General features: G+C 36.7%; 1 protein-coding gene across 1 annotated transcript in view; it reads left to right on the top strand.

Moving 5' to 3' along the window:
• The window catches only part of LOC106877943 (uncharacterized), an 80,549-nt gene extending 59,819 nt beyond the window's left edge, over nt 1–20,730 (top strand). The window contains exons 3-6 of the mRNA XM_014927023.3: nt 7,489–7,594; nt 13,248–13,422; nt 18,329–18,471; nt 20,287–20,730. Coding sequence (XP_014782509.1) covers nt 7,489–7,594; nt 13,248–13,422; nt 18,329–18,471; nt 20,287–20,469 — 607 coding nt within the window. The 3' untranslated portion in view covers nt 20,470–20,730. The remainder of the gene's footprint in view (nt 1–7,488; nt 7,595–13,247; nt 13,423–18,328; nt 18,472–20,286) is intronic.
• Nucleotides 20,731–21,209: the final 479 nt, after the last annotated feature.

Below are 21,209 nucleotides of genomic sequence, written 5' to 3'. Positions count from 1 at the left end.
AACAGTGTTAACTTATGAATACTTCATTGCCTTGGCTCTTCAAAGTCATTTATCTATAGAAATATTTTCTTATTTAGGTACAAATTTACCATGCCATCCATCAGAAGGTCCAGTCCTTGTTGTGGTGTTGTGGCTGGTGTTTATCAATGACCCTGAGAGCTATGCCATCGAAGCTCAAGCTCTTGATATGGCTTCCTATGCTGGGCAGATCAAAGGATAAAAGTTGAACTAATATGGGCCATCTCTTTCTAGAGGTAACAATGGGTTTGCATAGGGCCAACACTCCTATCTAGAAAAAGCAAAGTTACAGAAATATCAATGACAATTCAAAACCAACAAAACCCGAGAGAGGACTACTCAAAGTCGAGAACAGTGGGAAAAAGTCATCAATGGCCTATGCTTCACAAGGAGCGGTAGGCTTAAGTAAGTAAATGGATCCTAAATTCTTTGGTGTGGTTGAAGGGGCTCTCTCATGACATACACTGCCTCCTGGGTGTTTTTAGATCTGACGATACCCGATCTTTTCTAACAAGGGAGAAAGGGACAGAGGGAAAAAAAGAGGGTTTGAGAAAGAAAAATCGACTCCAGCGCAAGTCTAGTATTTCATTTATCGGTCCTAAAAGAAAAATTGACTTCGGCAAGATTTGAACTCACAACGCAGAAAATCGGAACGCTTACCGCAAAGCAATGTATTCGACGCTCTAACACAATGGCTTAGGTAGAGTGTTTTCCACCAACCTACACAGGCTTATACAGCACTCCAAAAGTGCCACCTCATAAAAGCCTCGCCCAGGGCAAACTGCACCTTTCTCCGTAGCTAAGACCGCCAATTAGCCGTCTTTTGTACATTGGAGAGCAGATGATAACATAATGTAGGGCATTATTGGTTTCGTAAAAATGAGCTGGTTTCAACAAGGAATTAAAATCTGCTCGCAGGGTGTTCACGTCCTCAGATCTTTCCTTCTGAAACTACATCGAGGACGATCGAGAGAGATCATGCGATTACTAAAAATAGTAACTACATCCCCCTTATATTACACTGTACTGTTTTAAAAATAAGTGATATATATCAATTAATGTAGTCTCAGATATAATTTCGTTTGAAAAAAATGAAGATGAAATTGTGGCGGCTGGAATGCTTTGATGATAGGTTTACTACAACAGAGATGATAGCAATTAAAAAAATCAACAACAGATATATCATCAAGCCCATTAAGATATACTTATATGTTAATATTATCTTATAGAAATAGTAACGAAATCTCCAACAAACGACAAATCACATAGAACTCTAGATATGTAGAATAAACGATTCTTTGGTTATTAAATGTATAAAATCGTGTGTAAATATCAGAAAAATAAGAGATAATATTGTATTACTATATGGTTTTGAATATAAACGTGTATTAAATAGATTTTTTAAATACAAACTTATATAATTATAGGTAAGTTTATAAAAGAAACACGTTGGTTGATGTCGTCCTAGATACAGTACATCTAGCGGAAAAATTAGAATGGTTGTAGGTAGAATTAATGCCTCTAACGATAAGTCTGTTCGATCAAAACTAACGTAGGTCTAAGCAACAGTAACAGCCGTGATATGGTTGAGTGAAGATGGAATAGAAAATTAGATCAGTGGCACTGTAAAGCAGTGGTTTTTAACAAGGGTCCATATGGCCCCTGGGATTCACATAATATTTGGGGGAATCCACGCAAGCAAAATAGTAATATGGGGATCCACAGTATTATTTTAAGGGCCCATGAAAAAAAATTGCTTTAGATGTACTTATTGCCAGAAACAGCTAGATATCTATCTCCAACGCTTAACATAGTTTTATATGGTTCTTGTTAGCGTATGCGAATGAAAGTATAGAGAACAAAATAGGAATTTGAATGGCTATGGGTGTCCACCGGAGTAAAATAGTAATCAAAGGAGTCCATAGTTTTAAAGCATAAAATTGTTACAATGTAAACACATTCGTTTCCATATCACATAATGAGAACAATAAAACAATAACGTTGTCTTCTGGTTTCCCACGGGCCAATCACTGATTCGCAATGTTTCAGACAGCGAGAATGGCAAGTATGTGTCTTAACTCAATGCAGAGCAAATACCTTGAAGGACATCGTTTGCAAACCACATACATACATAGACATTCATACATATGTACGCAAACGTATATACATACATACATACACACATGTACAAGCGCACGCACACACATACACACACACCCAACAACAACAATACACACACACACGCACACATCAACATAACACAATCTGCAAAATTCACTTTTAAAATATGCACTTTAAAGAGGATTATGACGAAACAAAGTTGGTTGTGGGAGGGAAGAGGCACCAAATTGTAGTCATATCAAGACTTCGTAGATGTAAAAAGCATCACATTTACGAATGATTAAATATATTTACCAGTTAGATATGAATATAAAATGTAAAATCATTCGATAAAAATATGGGACCATCCACGGATATTCTGGTAGTATTAATGTATATTAATATTAATATATTGCACTTCTCTTTTTTCTTCCACCGAGAGAAAACTAGAAAATAAAAGAAATCATTCTCTTCCCAGAAGTACATAGAGTCTCCCTTCCTCTCTCTCTCTCTCTCTCTCTCTCTCTCTCTCTCTCTCTCTCTGCCATAATAGCGAATCCAGCATTTAACAAACACGCATTTATCAAGGCTTGTTCCTATTGTTTGAATAGATGCGCCATTCTCTACCATTAATGAAACTATCACTCCCAGATATTCTAGGGAGTGCGTGCGTGTGTGCGTACGTGCGTGCGTGCGTGCTTGCGTGCGTGCGTGCTTGCGTGCGTGCGTGCGTGTGTGCATGTTCGTGTATGTGTGTGTGTGTGTGTGCGTGCGTGTAAGTTTGTGTGCATCCATGTTTGAGTGCATACTTGTATGTGTGCGTGTATAAATATATAGAGAGAAAGACAGAAAGGGGGAAAACTGACTGTCACTCGAAGGATTAAGGAACGATCTCACCCACATCATGAATTCTCTTAGCCTCAAGAGGATTTCCTTGATGTGACTTTGGACTTGGAATCCAGTGTTTGCTGGTCATTTAGAAAGCCAAATAAGATGCTATATATATATATATATAAGTTTTCGTAAACTCACATCCTCCGACGCTACTCTATCTCTTTCTCTTTCTCTTTCTTTGTTCCCCCTCTCGTTCTTCCTCTTTACTACTACGTATCTCGCTTTACCCCTCTCGTTCTTCCTCTGTTACTACTACGTACCTCTTTTTTCCCCCTCGTATTTCCTCTCTTTCTCTTTTCCCCTGTTGCTCACCTATTCTTCTACTTCCTCCCTTTGTTTCTCCCTCTACCACTCTCTCTACCGGCATGGTCACATGCTTCCGGTCAATAATCCTTTCCTTCCTTGGCTTTCGCCAAGCAACGCACGCACCACTTTGTCTCTCTCGGGTTCGTGCCTCATCGCGTTCATACACACATAATTTTTCTCGTCTGGCCGTAAAGCCTTTTCTGTTTGTTTTCCTGTCTTGTTTTTTGTCCGCCACTACATTCCTCCATGGCTAGATTTAATTTGCGTATACAAATTTAATCTGCGATCCATGGGACGAGCCGTTTTAACGATGCGTCCTGCCCAAGCTCGTCGAAACGCCGGTGTTAAAACGTGGGTAGCTGATGAAGTAGAATGTTATCTATGTGGCTCGTGTGTTCTCGTCTACGTTTGTTTGCAATGTCCTGTGCCCAGATATGCACCTATACATACAGGTGGATGTCGGTATGCACATACCTGTACGTATATATGCATATACTCATTTACTATTTGTTTATATATATATATATATATATATATATATATATATATATATATATATATATATATATATATATAATCATTACTTTTACTTGTTTCAGTAAATTTCGCCGAGGTCACCGTTGCCTTTCATCCTTCCGGGGTCGATAAATTAAGTACCAGTTGAGTACTGGGGTCGGTGTAATCGACTTAACCGTCCCCCAAAATTTCAAGCCTCGTGTCTAAAGTAGACAGGATTATTATTCGTTTAAGTCATTGGAATGCGGCCATACTGGGGCACTGTTTTCAAGGGTTTAGTTCGAACAAATCGACCCCAATACATTTTTAACCCTGGTACTTATTCTATCAGCCTCTTTTTGCTGAGCTACTCGGTTCACGGAGACGTAAACAAACCAACACGGTCGTCAAGCGATGGTGGGGAAGAAACACACACACACACAAAGACACACTTAAGCGTATGCATGTGTGCATATAAGCCAGGCTCCTTTCAGTTTCCGTTTACCAAATCCACTCACGGTCAGCCCGGGGCTATAGTAGAAGACGCTTGCACAAGGTGCCATGCAGTGGAACTGAACCTAGAATCATGCGGTTGGGAAGCAAGCTTCTTACCAGAAAGCCACGCCAGCGCCTATAATACATACATACATACATACATAAATACATAAACACGTACGTACGTACATACATACATAAATACATAAATACATAAACACGTACGTACTACATACATGCATACATACATACGTACATACATACATACATACATACATACATACATACATACATACATACATACTGTAACACAGTGCCTAAGTACCAATCTTGAGAAATTAGGCTTCTCAAAACCAGAAAGGAGAAAGCTGATTCCAAGACTACAGATCGCAGCCATCACTGGCACTGTAAAACTCTGTAAAACTTTCCAGAAGTTTATCATTTAAGTATATATGAGAATGTCTAAACAGGCAATTACGTGCATGAGAATACATACATAAAACAAAATATACAAATCTGCATTTATACATACATACATACATACATACATACATACGTACATACATACATACATACATACATACATGCATACACACATACACACATGCATACATACATACATACATACATACATACATACATACATACATACATGCATACATACATACATGTCATGGACTCTCCCGTCGTTAGATGGTGTATGAGGGTTCGGCAATTTCTTGGCGAACAACCACACAGAGTTTTTGTTTATAGTGATCAAATGTTTGTGCGCACATAAGCTCGCTCCCTCCCATCAAATCGACATTACCTGTACAGGTGCACCGTGTGCCACATATCAGATGACGAAATGATCACAGAGCAACGCCCAGTTTTTGAATCGAACCCACGATGATCAAATATTATGTGTGTGTGCATATATTTATACATATATTATGTACATATACATACATGTATGTAAGTATTTTATGTGTATATTTATATTTTTTTTCTAGCAGAGGTACCCGATGTTGCCCGGTATAACTCTCAATGGAATAGCCGTTCAAATGAACCGAAAGACTTCTATCAAACACGACAATAGCAGTAACAATTTACAAGTGTTGGCCCTAAAGAGGGCCTTTGAACGTTCACTATGAAATATCTCTGCGGCGGTGCTGCCAGCAAATATGACTCTGATGGGAACAATTTAATCTTGCTGGCCCTGAAGAGAGCCTTGAATCGTTCAATCTTAAAAGTTTCACCGGTGGTGCTGCTAGAAAAGACGAATCCAGTGATAACAATTTATAGTTGGTGTCCGTGAAGAGAGTCTTTTAACGTACACTTTGAATTATCTCAGCAGCGGTGCTGCCAGCAAAGATGAATCCGATGGTAACAATTTAAACTTGGCGGCCCTGAAGAGGGCCTTGGATCGTTCACTCATAAAAGTCCAAGTGGCAGAGCTGTCAGTAAAATCGACTCCGAATAGAGGTGGTGGTCCTTAAGAAGTCCTTCACACCACTTTGATGTGTCATATTTGCTTTGCTTGTTATTTGTGAATGTAACATAGAAAAGCATGTGAAAGTCGGTGGCCACAAAAGCAGTTTTGACAAGATCACGCTGAAACGTCAACAAAATGTGTAAATAAGATGTGGGGAAAAGTAGATTAATTAAGTTAAAACTACGATACATCGATAGCGAAGAGTGATAGCAGCATATAATTGCGGAAAACGGAGACATTGAACATTTATAACGTATAGCAAAAGCTATCTCAGAGGCGTACGTGGTATTGTCAAAAGGACAAAAATAGCACACGGATACAGCAAATGTAAGCACTTATACAAAAGAAAACAGCGATTACTTGTTGGCGGATAGGGCGTTTCTAAGCATATCCTTCCTTCGTCTTTTGTGGAGGGTTTTTTTCTTTTTTTTTTTTCAGAGAGTGAAAGGAGTAAGAAGAACAAACATCTTTTATTGTTATTTCTTACTATTATCCTTAGTAGATTATTAAATGGAAAAAGCAAAAAGTGGGGTTATGAGAACTCAGAAAGTTAAACGTTATGTGGTGGAAGAGGCATTGTTCAGAAGTAAGACATGATAAATGCGATAAAAGAGAAGCAGACGTGGGCATTAATATTTTAACTGAGAATATCTAAACTCTATGGGAGAAATAAGGACCATTGTGACTTTTGCACTGTGTTAGTAAATGGGAAATTTACCTTTTTTGTTTTAGGTGTAGAATAGTGAATGTGTATGCGAAAATAAGTACTGAATATATTTACATTTGTTTTCTTCGCATTTCATATTTTATATAACTGTTTCAGATTCCTGGACTTAAACCTAGAGAGTAAACTCAGTACTTGTACGTCATCTTAGCTTTGTAAATAGTTTTGACGATATATGTGATTAATAACATATGTTAGTATATGATTTGAAAAGTAAGGGATATTACTCCGAACTAACGACAAAATAGAATGAACCTCCATGCACTGAATTAGCATTTTTATAATGAACCAGAAGGTATTAAAGATTTTTCGGGATAAAACGTGCCTTGTTCATAAATATATGATGTAGAGTTGCTGATGTGTTTGCTTGAGCATCAGGTTTTTGCGGTTCTTTTACATAATCAAAGAGAATCAAATTTATAGGGGGGAGAGAAAAATAGGTTTACCTCTATCCCATAGTTGTAGACATGGCTGTGTATTCAGAAGCTCGCTTTGCAGCCACGTGGTTTTGGGTTCAGTCCCACAGCGCGACACCTTGAACAAGTGTCTTCTACTATAGCCCCGAGCTGCCCAATGCCTCCTGAGTGGATTTGGTAGACAGAAATTGTGTCGAAGCCCGCCGTATATGTGTGTATGTGTTTGTGCTTGACACACATCTCACCGCTTAACAGCCGGTGTTAATTTGTCTACGCCCCTGTAATTTAGTGGGTCGGTAAAAGAAATTGATAGAATAAGTACCACACTTTAAAAAAAATAATAAGTCCTGGGATCGATTTGTTCGACTAAACCCTTCTAGGTTGTGCCTCAGCATAACCACTGGCCAATGACTGGAACAAATCAAAGGCAAAAACCAAAAGATTCCTAGAAGTCATCTGAAACATTTCATAGAAACCATCATATTTTCATTAGCAATCAATCTATTTTGTTATTGTTCTTTATTGATTTCTAATTTTCTTCTTTTCTATTTTTTCCCATATTTCAGGCCATTTTATGGCAATTTGAAAAACTGGCGAGTCGTCTTGGCTGAGGGAAACTTAGAGGTGAAAAGTGGGTCTGAAGTTTATCGCAAACTATCAAGAATTATCAGTGTAAGTTTAATCCTTCACGTATCTTTGAATCTGCACTCCTCATCTTTTACTTTCTACTTCTATTCTTGTTTCCACCTTTAATACTTCAAGCGATTTGTGCACTTTTAATGAATTTTTTATTTCTTTTATCCTATAGATATCAACTCTACACATAGTTTAGGTTGTGTTTATTCCTTTGCCTGTGCTGTGTATCACGTGATACATTGTACGTATTTCCCTGGCGTCCATGCATCATATCACTTATGATACACAATCCCGATTTTTTTCTACCACCTGAGTAACTAGGGATTTATTAAAGTAAACCTATATGTTACTCAGAACGTGTACAACACCTGCAAACTAAAAGTCTGGAAAGAAGCATCTACATACATACAAAAAAAGCGTGGATGTGTAGGACATATTTATGGAAATGGTTTGGAAAGGCAAAGAGTTAAAGAGAATTTTAACTTAGATGTCTTATGGAGCAGAACTGACGATATATGTGATTAATAGCATAATATGTTAGTATATGATTTGAAAGGTAAGGGATATTACTCCGGACTAACGACAAAATACAATGAGCCCCCATGCACTGAATAAGCATTGCTATAGTGAATTAGAAATCATCTATTTTTCCTATTTAATTACACTGTAACATTTTTGTCTTTGGTCAGTAACTGTTATTTCCTATTTGCTTCTATCTAGAAATCAGTGGAAATGACTACTATTCCCTTCAAACTTTGCTTTTGCGACCTGAACATCAATATTTTCCATTACATTTCAGACAGATTCAGTGCTGAGTTGCTGAAGCAGAAATGTCGTTATAGCAAATATACTGCTCAATGCCACAGGTTTCCTTGTGGACGCTAAACAAGAGTTAAATTCACATCAAAGAATGAAACAGAATTCTCCGTAAAGGAATGCGGAGACGGTAGATGTGAAATATGCAACAACAACACTAACTACAAATATATAGACGGGGACACCCACATAAAATTTAAGAGTGGATTCTTACTCAAAGTAAATGCAAATATGAACTGCAAGACACAAAATTTCATATGCTGCATTGCTTGCCCCAAATGCAAGGAGAATTATATTGGAGAAACCAATAATTCCCTTTGCCAACGCGCAAGAATTGATAGACAGCATATCCCACAAGAGGAGCTAAGGAAAATCTCACTGAGGAAAATCTCGTACTTCAATTCGCACGAGTCTCGGCTCGTACAGCAAATTACTCGTACAATGGGGCACACGTACTCACGTACTGCAAGGTTCTACTATATATATGTGTGTGTATGTGTGTGTGTGGGGGGGTGTCTATATGTTTGTGTGTATATATATATGTATACATATACATATATATATGCATAAATATATATATATATATATATATATATATACATATATATATACATATATATATATTTGTATATATATGTATATATATATACATATATATATTTATGTATATATATATATATATATATATATATATATATATATATATATATATATATATATATATATATATATATATATATATATATATATATATATATAATAAAGTTGTGGAATACCGTGCGAGTGGAAATATATATGAAAGAAGGTTTGAAAATGCACTTATTTTTTAAAAATATTTATTTACTTAACCGGTTTCACTTTTTTAGAAAAAGATTATCAAAAGTCTTTGAGAATAATAAAAAATGTTAAAAAACAGTTTGAGTATTAAAATGCATATATACATTCTTTCATGATAAAATATATTTAAAGTATAAAGCTTTGTATGAACTTTGTAGTGTTACATACTGATTGTCACACATTCTCTGATATTAAGGTGAAATTGTTAAAAACAGTGTATGAAAATACACATATGGAAAAATACATATACATATTCTTATACATATTCTTTGATAATCGAATGAAGTTGAGGAGGAACTGACCTGGCTTTTTTCTCTTGTGTGTATTGAGGGAATGTTTTACTGTCTTAAGAGACAGTATGACTGGCTAGCTGGGGTGGGAGGGAAGAAGAGTTAAAGAGGATCTTTTTATTTTTATTTTTGGTTGGTCTGTGACAGTCTGTCATGGTTCACTGGTTTTTGGGACTGGTTTTGTGCACATCTCTATGTGTGTGTGTATATATGTGTGTTTGTGTCCGTGTGTGTGTGTGTGTGTTTGTGTGTGTGTGTGCGTGTGTGTGTGTGTGTGTGTGTGTGTGTGTGTGTGCCGTTTTTATTGGTCCCAGAGTTTATTGTGGAATGTGTATATGAGTGTGTGTTTGAGTGTTTTTTGTGTCGGTGGGGATGTTAGGTGTGTGTACGTGAGAGTGTGCGTATATCTCTTTGTCTGAGTGTGTATGTGTTGTTTTGATCGTCCTTGTGGTGTGTGGGTGTGTGAGAGCAACCGTATGTATGTGTGAGGGTGTGTACGTATGTGTGCGTATGTGTGTGTATGTATGTGTGCATCTGTGTGTGTGCGTGGGAGTGTTTTGTGTGAGTGTGGGAGTGTGTGTATACGTGAGTGTGTGTGTCTCTCTCTCTGTCTGAGTGAGTGTGTTGTTTTAAATACCCTTGTGGTGTGTGTGTGTGTGTAAGCAACCGTATGTGTGTGTGATGGTTCATATGTATGTGTATGTCTGTATGTGTACGTATGTCTATTTGTGTTGTGTGTTGGTGGGGGTGTTATGTGTGTGTACGTGAGTTTGTGTGTGTCTCTAAGTATGTTTGTGTTTGAGTTGTCATTGTGGTGCGTGTGTGTGTGAGGGAGCAACTGTATGTGTGTGCATGAGGGTGCATGTGTGTGTGAGCATGTATGTGTGTGTTGTATTTATTAGGTGTCCTTGTACGTTGGGCTTATCCAGGTGATGTGTATGTGTGTGCATGTGTGTTCCGTGTATGTTGGTACTGGGTATGCGTTTGTATGTTTGTGTATGTGTGTATGTGGGTATGGTTTGTGTAGTTTCCTGGTGTATATGTGTACATGTGTGTGTGCGCTGTAATTGTGAGTGATTAGTTTTGTTTGTATTGTTAGTACAGTATGTATGTGTATACGTGTGCGTGTGTTTGTGTGAGTGCGTCTATGTGGCTTGTATTTGTCGGGGAGGTGTGTCATTGTGTGTGCATGCTTCTGTGCATGTGTGCTTGTGAGTGTTTGTTGTGATTGTTGGGATTGTATTGTGTGTGTTTTTCTTTTGAGTGTGTGTGTGACATTTTTACTGGGGAACAGGCGTATGGTGTTTGTATGTGTGTGTACATATGTATGCAAATATGCGTGTGGGAATATGATTTGTGGTTGCCGGAGACAATCAGTATGTAACACTACAAAGTTCATACAAAGCTTTATACTTTAAATATATTTTATCATCAAAGAATGTATATATGCATTTTAATACTCAAACTGTTTTTTAACATTTTTTATTATTCTCAAAGACTTTTGATAATCTTTTTCTAAAAAAGTGAAACCGGTTAAGTAAATAAATATTTTTAAAAAATAAGTGCATTTTCAAACCTTCTTTCATATATATATATATATATATATATATATATATATATATATATATGTATGTATGTATGTATATATATATATATATGTATGTATGTATACATATACATATATATATATACATAGATATATATATATATACATGTATATGTATATATACATATATATATATACATAAATATTTTAAAAAGTGGCCTAGAATATAAAAAGAGCTGAAAATTCAGAAAAATTGCACCACATGTGTATAAGAAGGGATGTCCACTAAGTGGACATCCAATATGCTAGAAAGAGGTCATCAATGACTCAACCACAAAGAAAAATTAATTCTTTATTCTGTATATTTTTCATTTTGTCTTGTTCTGGTGTTTTGCGAAAATTTTCTAGAGAACATTATTTTTCTTTGTGGCTGGGTCGTTGATGACCTCTTTCTAGCATATTGGATGTTCACTTAGTGGATATCCCTTCTTATACACATGTGGTGTAATTTTTCTGAATTTTCAGATTTTTTTATATGCTAGGCCACTTGATTTTAAATTGAATTAATATTCAATTTATCACCCTCTATATATAAATAATAATTTAAATAGTTATGTTCTCCAGCCGGCAACATATACTGCAGTGAATTATTCTCTGCAGAATTGTTTCCGGAATTTGGCGCGCCAGAGCTGAGGCATTTTGAAAAATAACCCCAATGTAATCGGTAGAACTGTACGCAATTCTTATTTCATGAAGATAATTCGTGTATAGTTCTGCAAATTATATTGATTCTAGAACGATTGTGCTGATGAGAACACGGATGTTGTTACGTAAGTAAAACGTTAATGTTCGAAAGCGCGGTATACACAATTAATTCTTTATTCTGTATATTTCTCATGTTGTCTTGTTCTGGTGTTTTGCGAAATTTTTCTGGAGAACATTATTTTTTTTGTGGTTGGGTCGTTGATGACCTCTTTCTAGCATATTGGATGTCCACTTAGTGGACATCCCTTCTTATACACATGTATATATATAAATATATATATATAGATATGCAGGGTAGGGAATCGTCAATTAGTAATAATTTATGATTATAAATATATATATATGTAGATATACATATATATATATGTACATGAATATATATATATATATATGTATATGTATATATGTGAAACGATCGTAAGATAATTTAAAACCTAATTCAAAATTTTTAAACTGACATATTTATTATTATTATATTATATATTTATACTTATACATATTTACATAGATTTTTACATATAGTTTTAATACAACAATTACTCTACATATGTATATATCTTTCCGATGAATTTTCCAATATTGATTTCCTGATATTAATAATAATATATTATTATTATTATATATATATATATACACCAGTGTACGAGTAGCTGCTTGAAATTTCCACAGCCGCCAGATTTGGTTATTAGTACCTTGCACAGTATAATGTTAATAAACTGGTACCAGTTACCTGTTTTTCATTTAATTACTTAATTTAATTATTTGATGTTCGTTTAATTTAGAGTGTGTTGACCAAGTTAATCACCCCTGGACGGGAAAATCAGTAATTAGGAAAGACTTTGGATCCAAAGGTTCTGGAAAATCGATGTTGCATGTATGTGTGTGTGTGTGTGTGTGTGTGTGTGTGTGTGTGTGTGTGTGTGTGTGTGTGTGTGTGTGTGTGTGTGTCTGTGTGTGTGTGCCGGGACACTAGATGTGTTATAAAACATTGTTTGATAAGTTCTCAGCACATGAAACTAATGGTAGAACATAAAAACATATATTGTGTTTATTAAATAATATAAATATATATAAATATATGTGTCTGTGTATGTATGTATGTATGTATTATATAAATATGTGTGTCTGAGAGAGAGAGAGAGAGAGAGAGAGAGAGAGAGAGAGAGAAAGGGGAAGATAGGAAGAGACAGAAAAATATCATGACAGACAGAGATCATCCCGTTCATTCACCAAGCTTAGATCCTCAATATTTTTAAAGTTGTTTTTTTCTATTTTTATTATATTTATTTATTTTGCCTATAAACGAATCTCAGTTCGAGTTTAGTTACGAATATAACCATTTATTTATTTATTTAACACAATTTCCAATGTAATTGTTTCAATTTTTCTTCTAACGTTCTTTTTACTTTTTTATCCTTTTACTTCCATCTATTAGCATCCCGGTTACGAACGGGCCAGCAACTTCCCGAATGATATTGCAATGTTACAACTTGATGAACCAGTTAATACTTACGATACTAACATTCGGATGGCTTGTTTACCGCCATTAGAGACAACTCAGTTATTCAAAGAAAAGAATTGCTGGATCAGTGGCTGGGGTGAAACTAGAGGTAAAATTTGATACTTAAACATTATCTGTATTTCATGTGCAATGACTATTTCCGACTTCGTTATGTTTACTATTATCATTATTATTATTATTATTATTATTGTTATTATTGTTGTTGTTGTTGTTGTTGTTGTTGTTGTTGTTATTTACTTTTAATCTGCATGTTTGTTACAATCACTCGCCGAGACACACCCAGCGTCATAGAGCGAGTGAAGGCCAAGAGATTTTACAGAATTACTGAACGCTTGGGGAGGGCAAGTGGTAGGGGCAGTAGCGAAATATCTTCATGTAATACAACGCATACATTTAAATTGATAGTGTTTTTCTAAGGATGTGGGCAGTACTTGTCAGCACAATCTTTAGGATTTTTCTGAGACATGGTTCTCCTGGGATATTTATCTAGATGTTTCTGACATCCCTTTCTTATCATACCTAGGGCACCCACAATAACAGGAACGGTTCTCACTTTAAGTTTCCACATCTTTTGTATTTCAATTTTCAGGTCCTTATCTTTACTTAATTTGTCAAATTCCTTTACAGATATATTTTTATCAGTGGGAACCCTTACAATTATTAGTTTACAAGTATTTTCTTCTCTGTCTTTAATGCCTATGTCTGGTCGATTAGCCTGGATTTTTCTGTCGGTGTTGACTGGAAAATCCTAGAGGATCGTGACATTTTTACCTTCAACGACTGGCTCAAGATGATGTTCATACCAGTAAGCAGGAGTGCTGATTTTGTAGTGTTACATATTTTCCAATGTAAATACTGTCCTACCCTATCGTGGCGATTTTAGTATTCGTTTAGTGTCAGCATAGGGCATCCCGAGACGAAAAGGTCTATTGTTTCATCAAATTTACCGCAGAATCTGCATTTAGGGTCAGAACGATAGCCTGTTAGTTTTTGGTAAGCAAGCTTTGATTTTGTGCCACCAATATGAAACTTTCAGTCTCTGCTTTCAGTCCTCAGCTTCTCAGTCACTGACGGGATGTTACTTGGTCTACATCAGCATTTCGGCTTCGAAGTATATACTGTCCATGCAGTGGTTTTTGACTGACCACTCCTCAATTTATCTCTGCCCGTTCTTTTTTGCAGTCTGTTTGATCCGTTTTGCTTGTGTTGTGGCAGTGGTTTCAGGTTCTTCATCTAATTCAGGGATAATGCCAAGTTCCCTTGCGAATTTGCAAGCTTCCTTGACAATAGAATGTGACTTTTTACTGCTTTCGTGTTTGCACATAAGCGGCAGTTTCCAGTCTTCTGTACTAGATAAGTACTTGTTCATTGCTATTGTGGAGGTCTTACAGCTCAGTTCTACCTGCATCATTCTTCTTCCCCTATTACTTCTAGGTAGGTGCAGACGATCAACGTCTGCTTTTGAGTAGAGCATGTTCTTAGATTTTAGTAGTTTTCTTTTCTTGTCCAGGCGTTGCAGTTCTGTAAGATTCCAGTTAATGATGTTCAAACTGTATTGGGCTACTGGAAGAGTCATTGTGTTAATGGCTTCGATGCGATTTTTGGAGTTGAATTCAGTTTTTAATTCGTTGGAGTTCTGTAAGATTATTATTGTTGCTGTTGTTGTTGTTTTTGTTGTTGTTGTTATTATTATTATTATCAATTTCTGTCTTTGTTTCTATGTTTCCTTTTGCCGTTAATCATTTTTTTCTACCATAGGCAAAAGGCCTGAAATTTTTGTGGTGAGAAGGTTAGTCTATTACACACACAGAGAAAATCATTAGCATTAATGATTAATCCTTGTCAAGAAAAGCGAAGAAGATAACTTTGAACTTCATGTTAATTACATTACTTGCAAACATGTATCTTGAGAAACCTGTTACTGATCCTCTATCTCGCCTGCAATCAACATATTAATTGGTTGATTCTCTTTCAGTTCTAACATCAAATTGATCAAATCACTGATTCCGTAAACTTAAGGCACTCAGTGTGGGTGAGCTCCCCTCAGTATACTTTATTTTCTTTTTTTACTGTTCCCCCCACCTCAACATTAGTATAAGACAATAGAGTAGTAATACTGGCCAGCTCTAAGCTGAGCAACTAAATCGCTTGACTTTCTGACATTCTGCTTCTTCGCTGGTCCATGCTGCTTGTAACTCCAATCTAGAAGTGATTTTTTTTCCCGCTCTGGTTATCCTCGGAATAGTAACCGTTAGTGAACCAGTAGAAGCTATGTTTCTTACTCTTAAGGATTGTTGTTGTATTACTGCCTCTACTGTTGTTCACTCTCTTCTTTCGTCTTCTGCTTGTTCTCCTTTGAACAGAAAAGCCAAGAGTAGTTCGATTCTGGCAAAACCACAGTCAAGAGAACGGCCTTGAACGGATCGACGAGGAAAAGAAAACCCTGTTGAGCTTGACTTTAATCCGACTTTTGAGAGGGCACACAACTGGCATAGCATACAATGCAGCATTCGCATTACTGCACGCGGGCCGCCGGTCTCGGTGGCATAGCCATGCCCTCGTGGGCCGCCCGTCTTCGGCTGACCGGTCGTGTGCCGAGGTGTCTTCCTATCTTTCCTCGCAATGGGGACCATTCTGGCAAAGCCTTGTGTTCTTTGGATGCCATTAAATTATACATATTCATGTAGACCCACGCATCTACATGTTGTTGCAAGTTAGCTTCGCACTCACCATCGTATCACAGAAGTTACGGAGAGTTACCGGTCAACGTCCGTATTGATGTTCCTAGTGGTGATCCTAGAGTTTTGAACCACTATATGTTGTGGCACCAGTATGTGTATAGATGTATGGTGTACCAGTTCCGCCTATATTCTTACAATGTCTTCGGGGATAAACATGCTTCCAAATGCTCTGCAACGGTCGATAAACCACGTATTGTATCACACACCGGCTAGTGTTTTCTCTAAATGTTTCTTACATGCTATATTGAAGTACCCACTCCGAAACAGGTGTACATTATTTCCCTTCTCACCCATTCCTCTGTAACATACACTTTCCACTTTTCTTCTTTCTTTCTTCCTTTTTTTTTAGCCCAGTGTCTTTCTCTGGCTTGCAACACTTGCCAATGAGGAGTTACTGTTGTTACTGTTGTTGTCTTTGTTGTTAAAATTAACGTTTTCAATTATTTGTTTTCTCATTTTTATTTGTAAAATATTTATTTTATAAATGTGTTTACCTGTTTAATTTCAGTTGTCAACATTTTTCTGTTTATTTTCTTTTTCCATTAATCTGTTGAATTTATGGATGGGTTTCTTACTTCTGCTTCTGTGTAAAGCACCTCTTTTCATTCCTCCAGCGCTGGTAATTTTGAATCAGTAGTAAACAATGCTTTGTAGAAATATGAAAGTCTGTTTAAATATATGAAACGAACCTTACTTCTGCACTTCCTCCCCTGCCACTCAGAGTGATGAGTAGATGTTAAAATGCTTTAAAGTTCTTAGTTGCTAGAATATACAAAGCAACTCGTTAAATGAACGTCTTAACATACAATCATGTTGTTGTTGGCACTCCGTCGCTTACGACGTCGAGGGTTCCAGTTGATCCGATCAACGGAACAGCCTGCCCGTGAAATTAACGTGCAAGTGGCTGAGCACTCCACAGACACGTGTACTCTTAACGTAGTTCTCGGGGATATTCAGCGTGACACATTGTGACAAGGCTGACCCTTTGAATTACAGGCACAACAGAAACAGGAAGAAAGAATGAGTGAAAGTTGTGGTGGAAGAGTACAGCAGGGTTCACCACCATCCCCTGCCGGAGCCTCGTGGAGCTGTAGGTGTTTTCGCTCAATAAACACTCACAACGCCCGGTCTGGGAATCGAAACTGCGATCCTATAACCACGAGTCCGCTGCCCTAACCACTGGGCCATTGCGCCTCCACATACAATCATGTAGAGCTCTGTTAAAAACATTCGCTCCTCACAAAGACAACTACAATAATAATACTCCTTTCTACTAAAGGTACAAGGCCTGAATTTTAGAAGGAAGTGGGTAGTCGATTACATTGATCCCAATGCTCAACAGCTACTTTATTTTATCGATCCCGAAAGGATGAAAAGACAAGTCGACTTCGGCAGAATTTGGAGTCCGTTAGCAACGGACGAAATGACGCTAAGCAAATTGTCCAGCGTGTTGATGATTCTGCCAGCTCACTGTCGCCTTAATGGTTTCAAATTTTGTCATAAGGTCAGCAATTTTGGAGGAGGGGGCAACTAATCGGTTATATCGACCCCAGTGTTCAACTGGTACTTATTTTATCGACCCTAAAAAGATGAAAAGGAAAGTCGATTACGGCAAAATTCGAATCTTGAACGTAAAGAGCCGCCTTAATAACAATAATAATAATCCTTTCTACTAAAAGCACAAGGCGTGAAAATCGGAGGAAGGAGACTAGTCGATTACATCGACCCCGGTATTTCACTGGTACTTATTTTATCGATCCCGAAAAGATGAAAGGTAAAGTCGACCTCGGTGGAATTTGAACTCAGAACGTAAAGGCGGACGAAATGTCGCAAAGTATTTCGCCCGGTGTGCTAACAATTCTACCAGCTCGTCGCCTGAAGAAGAAGAAGAAGAAGAAGAAGAAGAAGAAGAAGAAGAAGAAGAAGAAGAAGAAGAAGAAGAAGAAGAAGAAGAAGAAGAAGAAGAAGAAGAAGAAGAAGAAGAAGAAGAAGAAGAAGAAGAAGAAGAAGAAGAAGAAGAAGAAGAAGAAGAAGAAGAAGAAGAAGAAGAAGATAAGGATCATGATGTCGAAGTTGTCTGAGATATCTAGAAAAAAGATTATAATTTTATAATGCAATGCCGTATCGTCGGCACTGCATATTGTCGGTAATTATTTTATCGGCTTCTGTCGAAATTACATGTCTTCATGCTTTCCCCAACCATCCCTTCATTTAAACAAAAATAACACTTTAATATTTCGTCCTTGCATTCAGGAAGTGGTGAAACGAATGGGTTGAACGAATTACAAGTCAACATTGTACCGAACGGAGCGTGTAAATCCATGTGGGGCCGAGTGGATATCAGCGTTTTAGACCAACAAGTGTGTGTTGGATACGGAGACACCGGCGCTTGCTACGTAAGTATACTCCAGTCAAAATCAAATGAGATCCTTAGATTTCGTATTTCACGTTACAGATGCTTCTAGCTCTCGTGTTTGCGACAGTTTCATCCAAGTTTACACAGCATACACACACACACACAAACACACATACATACATACATACATACATACATACATACATACGTACATACGTACATACGTACGTACATACATACATACATACATACATACATACATACAGGCGTGTGTTTCCTAAACACATGGTTCTGCTGCGTGGCACCTTGGGCATGTGTCTTTTCTATAGCATCGGGCCAGTTAGAGCTTTGTGAGTGGATTTGGTAGGCAGAAACTGAAAGAAGCCCGTTATGTGTGTGGGGGTGCGTGTGGGGGTGTATGTGTGTGTGTGTGCCCCCACTATCACTTGACAACCGATGTTAGTGTGTGTACGTCCCTGGAACTAGCAGTTCGGCAAAACAGGCCGATAGAATAAGTACTAGGCTTACATAAGTCCTGGCATCTATTTCTTCGACTAAAGACCCAATAAGGCGGTGCCCCAGCATGGCCGCATGTCAAATGACTGGATAAAATAAAAGAATAAAAGAATATATATATCGTCTGTAGTATAGGAGAACAACTGATGGTACTGGCATACGATGCTTGAAGTTCTATTCTCTTTAGCAAGAAAAAGATTTTGGTAAATAAAAAGAAAGATGTAGGGAAGTTGGGAATTTTATGCACCATGTGCAGCTTTAATGGGAGCTTAAATCTGCAAGTTGATGAGATTATTGCTCTCTAATGAACTGAAGGGTCGAAGCAACAAAATCAGCGTAGTGCTATACTGGGACGGTAGGTTAGGATTTATAAAGGCGTAGAATACACACACTAGAGACAACGAACGCAACGAACCTATTCGTTTGCCCTGCTGTTTTTTTTTTAGATATATCTAAAGGCATTGAGTCTTTGTCCACTGTTCATATCTATATGAGGCACATCGGCGTGCTAAAAAAATCTATATACTATCAAATGAACCGAAGTAACATTGAAGATTACGAAGTTAGACATATTCACATAAAAAATACATATACGTAAATATATCTATATCCATAAAAGAGCTTTGCTCGTTTATTAAGCACCGGGCGTGACTATTACACTAAAAAAAAATAAATTGAAGAAACCTCGTCGTCTCTCGCAGTCGAATAAGACTTGCTTCATGTAGCCACGAGCATACACAGATACCTTGTCTGACTTAGCATCCTTAGCCCAACGGAACATGAAAAATCCTGGAGGCAGAGGGCTACACTCCATTACTTGGCTGGTACTTTGTTTCGTCGACCACAAATGAATGAAAACCATATTTGACCTTTGTTGATGAAACTCGATACATAAACAAATACGAGAAGGCATTTTATCCGACGCTCTAACAATTCTGTCAATGCACCTCAAATTGAAAATAGGACGTGGTCTATGGAGGAATTTCTATAGTAAAATTATATATTGTCGTTTGCAACTGAAAGTAGGTAGGCAAGTTTAAAACTAAATTGATAAATCTGAACACTTGAAAATCTAATTTGTCTGCATGGTTCTCAACGTTATATGAAACTTTCTAGATCGATTTATAATTTGGTGCATTTATATTTATAATCTGTTGGGTGTATCTGATCCACCAAAAGAACATGGTTGCATAATTTAGGATAAAGACTATTTTAGTAAAGAAAAGAAAACGGAAGCAGTCAAGATGCAATATATTTCAATGTATGTTTGAATAAAAACTACACTAACATAGAAGGAAAATGTAATTATTTAATCATATTATATTATTTTTAATTTCAGGGCGATTCTGGTGGTCCTTTAATGTGTGAAGTGAATGGAACTTACTATCTCGGCGGTGTCATGTCCTGGCTCATCAACAACTGTTCAGCAAGAGGTTTCCCCAACGTATTTACTCGCGTACAAAGTTACTTGGACTGGATACATGGTAACATTGATTACTATCACTGGTGGCGCTACAGTTAGACACCGGTATTTCTAGAACATAGCGACTTATGAAATTTAAAACAGATTAAAGTAAAACATTGAATACAGTAGTGTTAACATGTAACAAACCAAATACTACCACTGTTGTATCAAAGATATATTTATATGACAATAAGCGTATATATATGTATATGTTGTGGTGATTGAAATCTTTCACGAACAACTGCAGTTTACATATTGCTCTTTGGGGACAAAGAGACAGTAAACAACAAAAACAATCAGTTAAAATTGAAATGAAAATTTTCAAAAGAAAATAATGCAAAAAATTGGATGGACGGTGATTGAAATATTGTGATAAAAAAATATTATTGAAGTTTAATGAAGACTTATCGATTTCTAATCGAAAAAAATTGTTACTTGAAGTGTATTTTGTAAAAATGAAATAGTACAACGTTTTTAAAAATTATATCAAATATGCACCATATCGTTGTATTAAAAAAATACTTGAAATGCTATATATATTGTACACACACATTGCACATAACTAAAGTCGATGTGTTACAGACAGCGCAAAAATATATTTATTCTTAAATAATCAAGAGATGGCAAATATAATGAAGCTGCCACTTAAAGCATTTTAAGCATAAGTTGGAATTATTTCACTGTGTGAGACACATGTAAATATTACGAAACCAGTGGAGTGTTGGTAGATAATTAATCAAACTAACATCAAAGATTTTAGTTTGATCTATCAACACAAACATGCATTTTTGTTCTTA

The sequence above is a fragment of the Octopus bimaculoides genome, chromosome 2, assembly GCF_046866305.1.
Source record: "Octopus bimaculoides isolate indiv1 chromosome 2, ASM4686630v1, whole genome shotgun sequence".
In the NCBI taxonomy this organism is placed as follows: Eukaryota; Metazoa; Mollusca; class Cephalopoda; order Octopoda; family Octopodidae; genus Octopus; species Octopus bimaculoides.
This window is presented reverse-complemented; position numbering and strand designations above follow the sequence as displayed.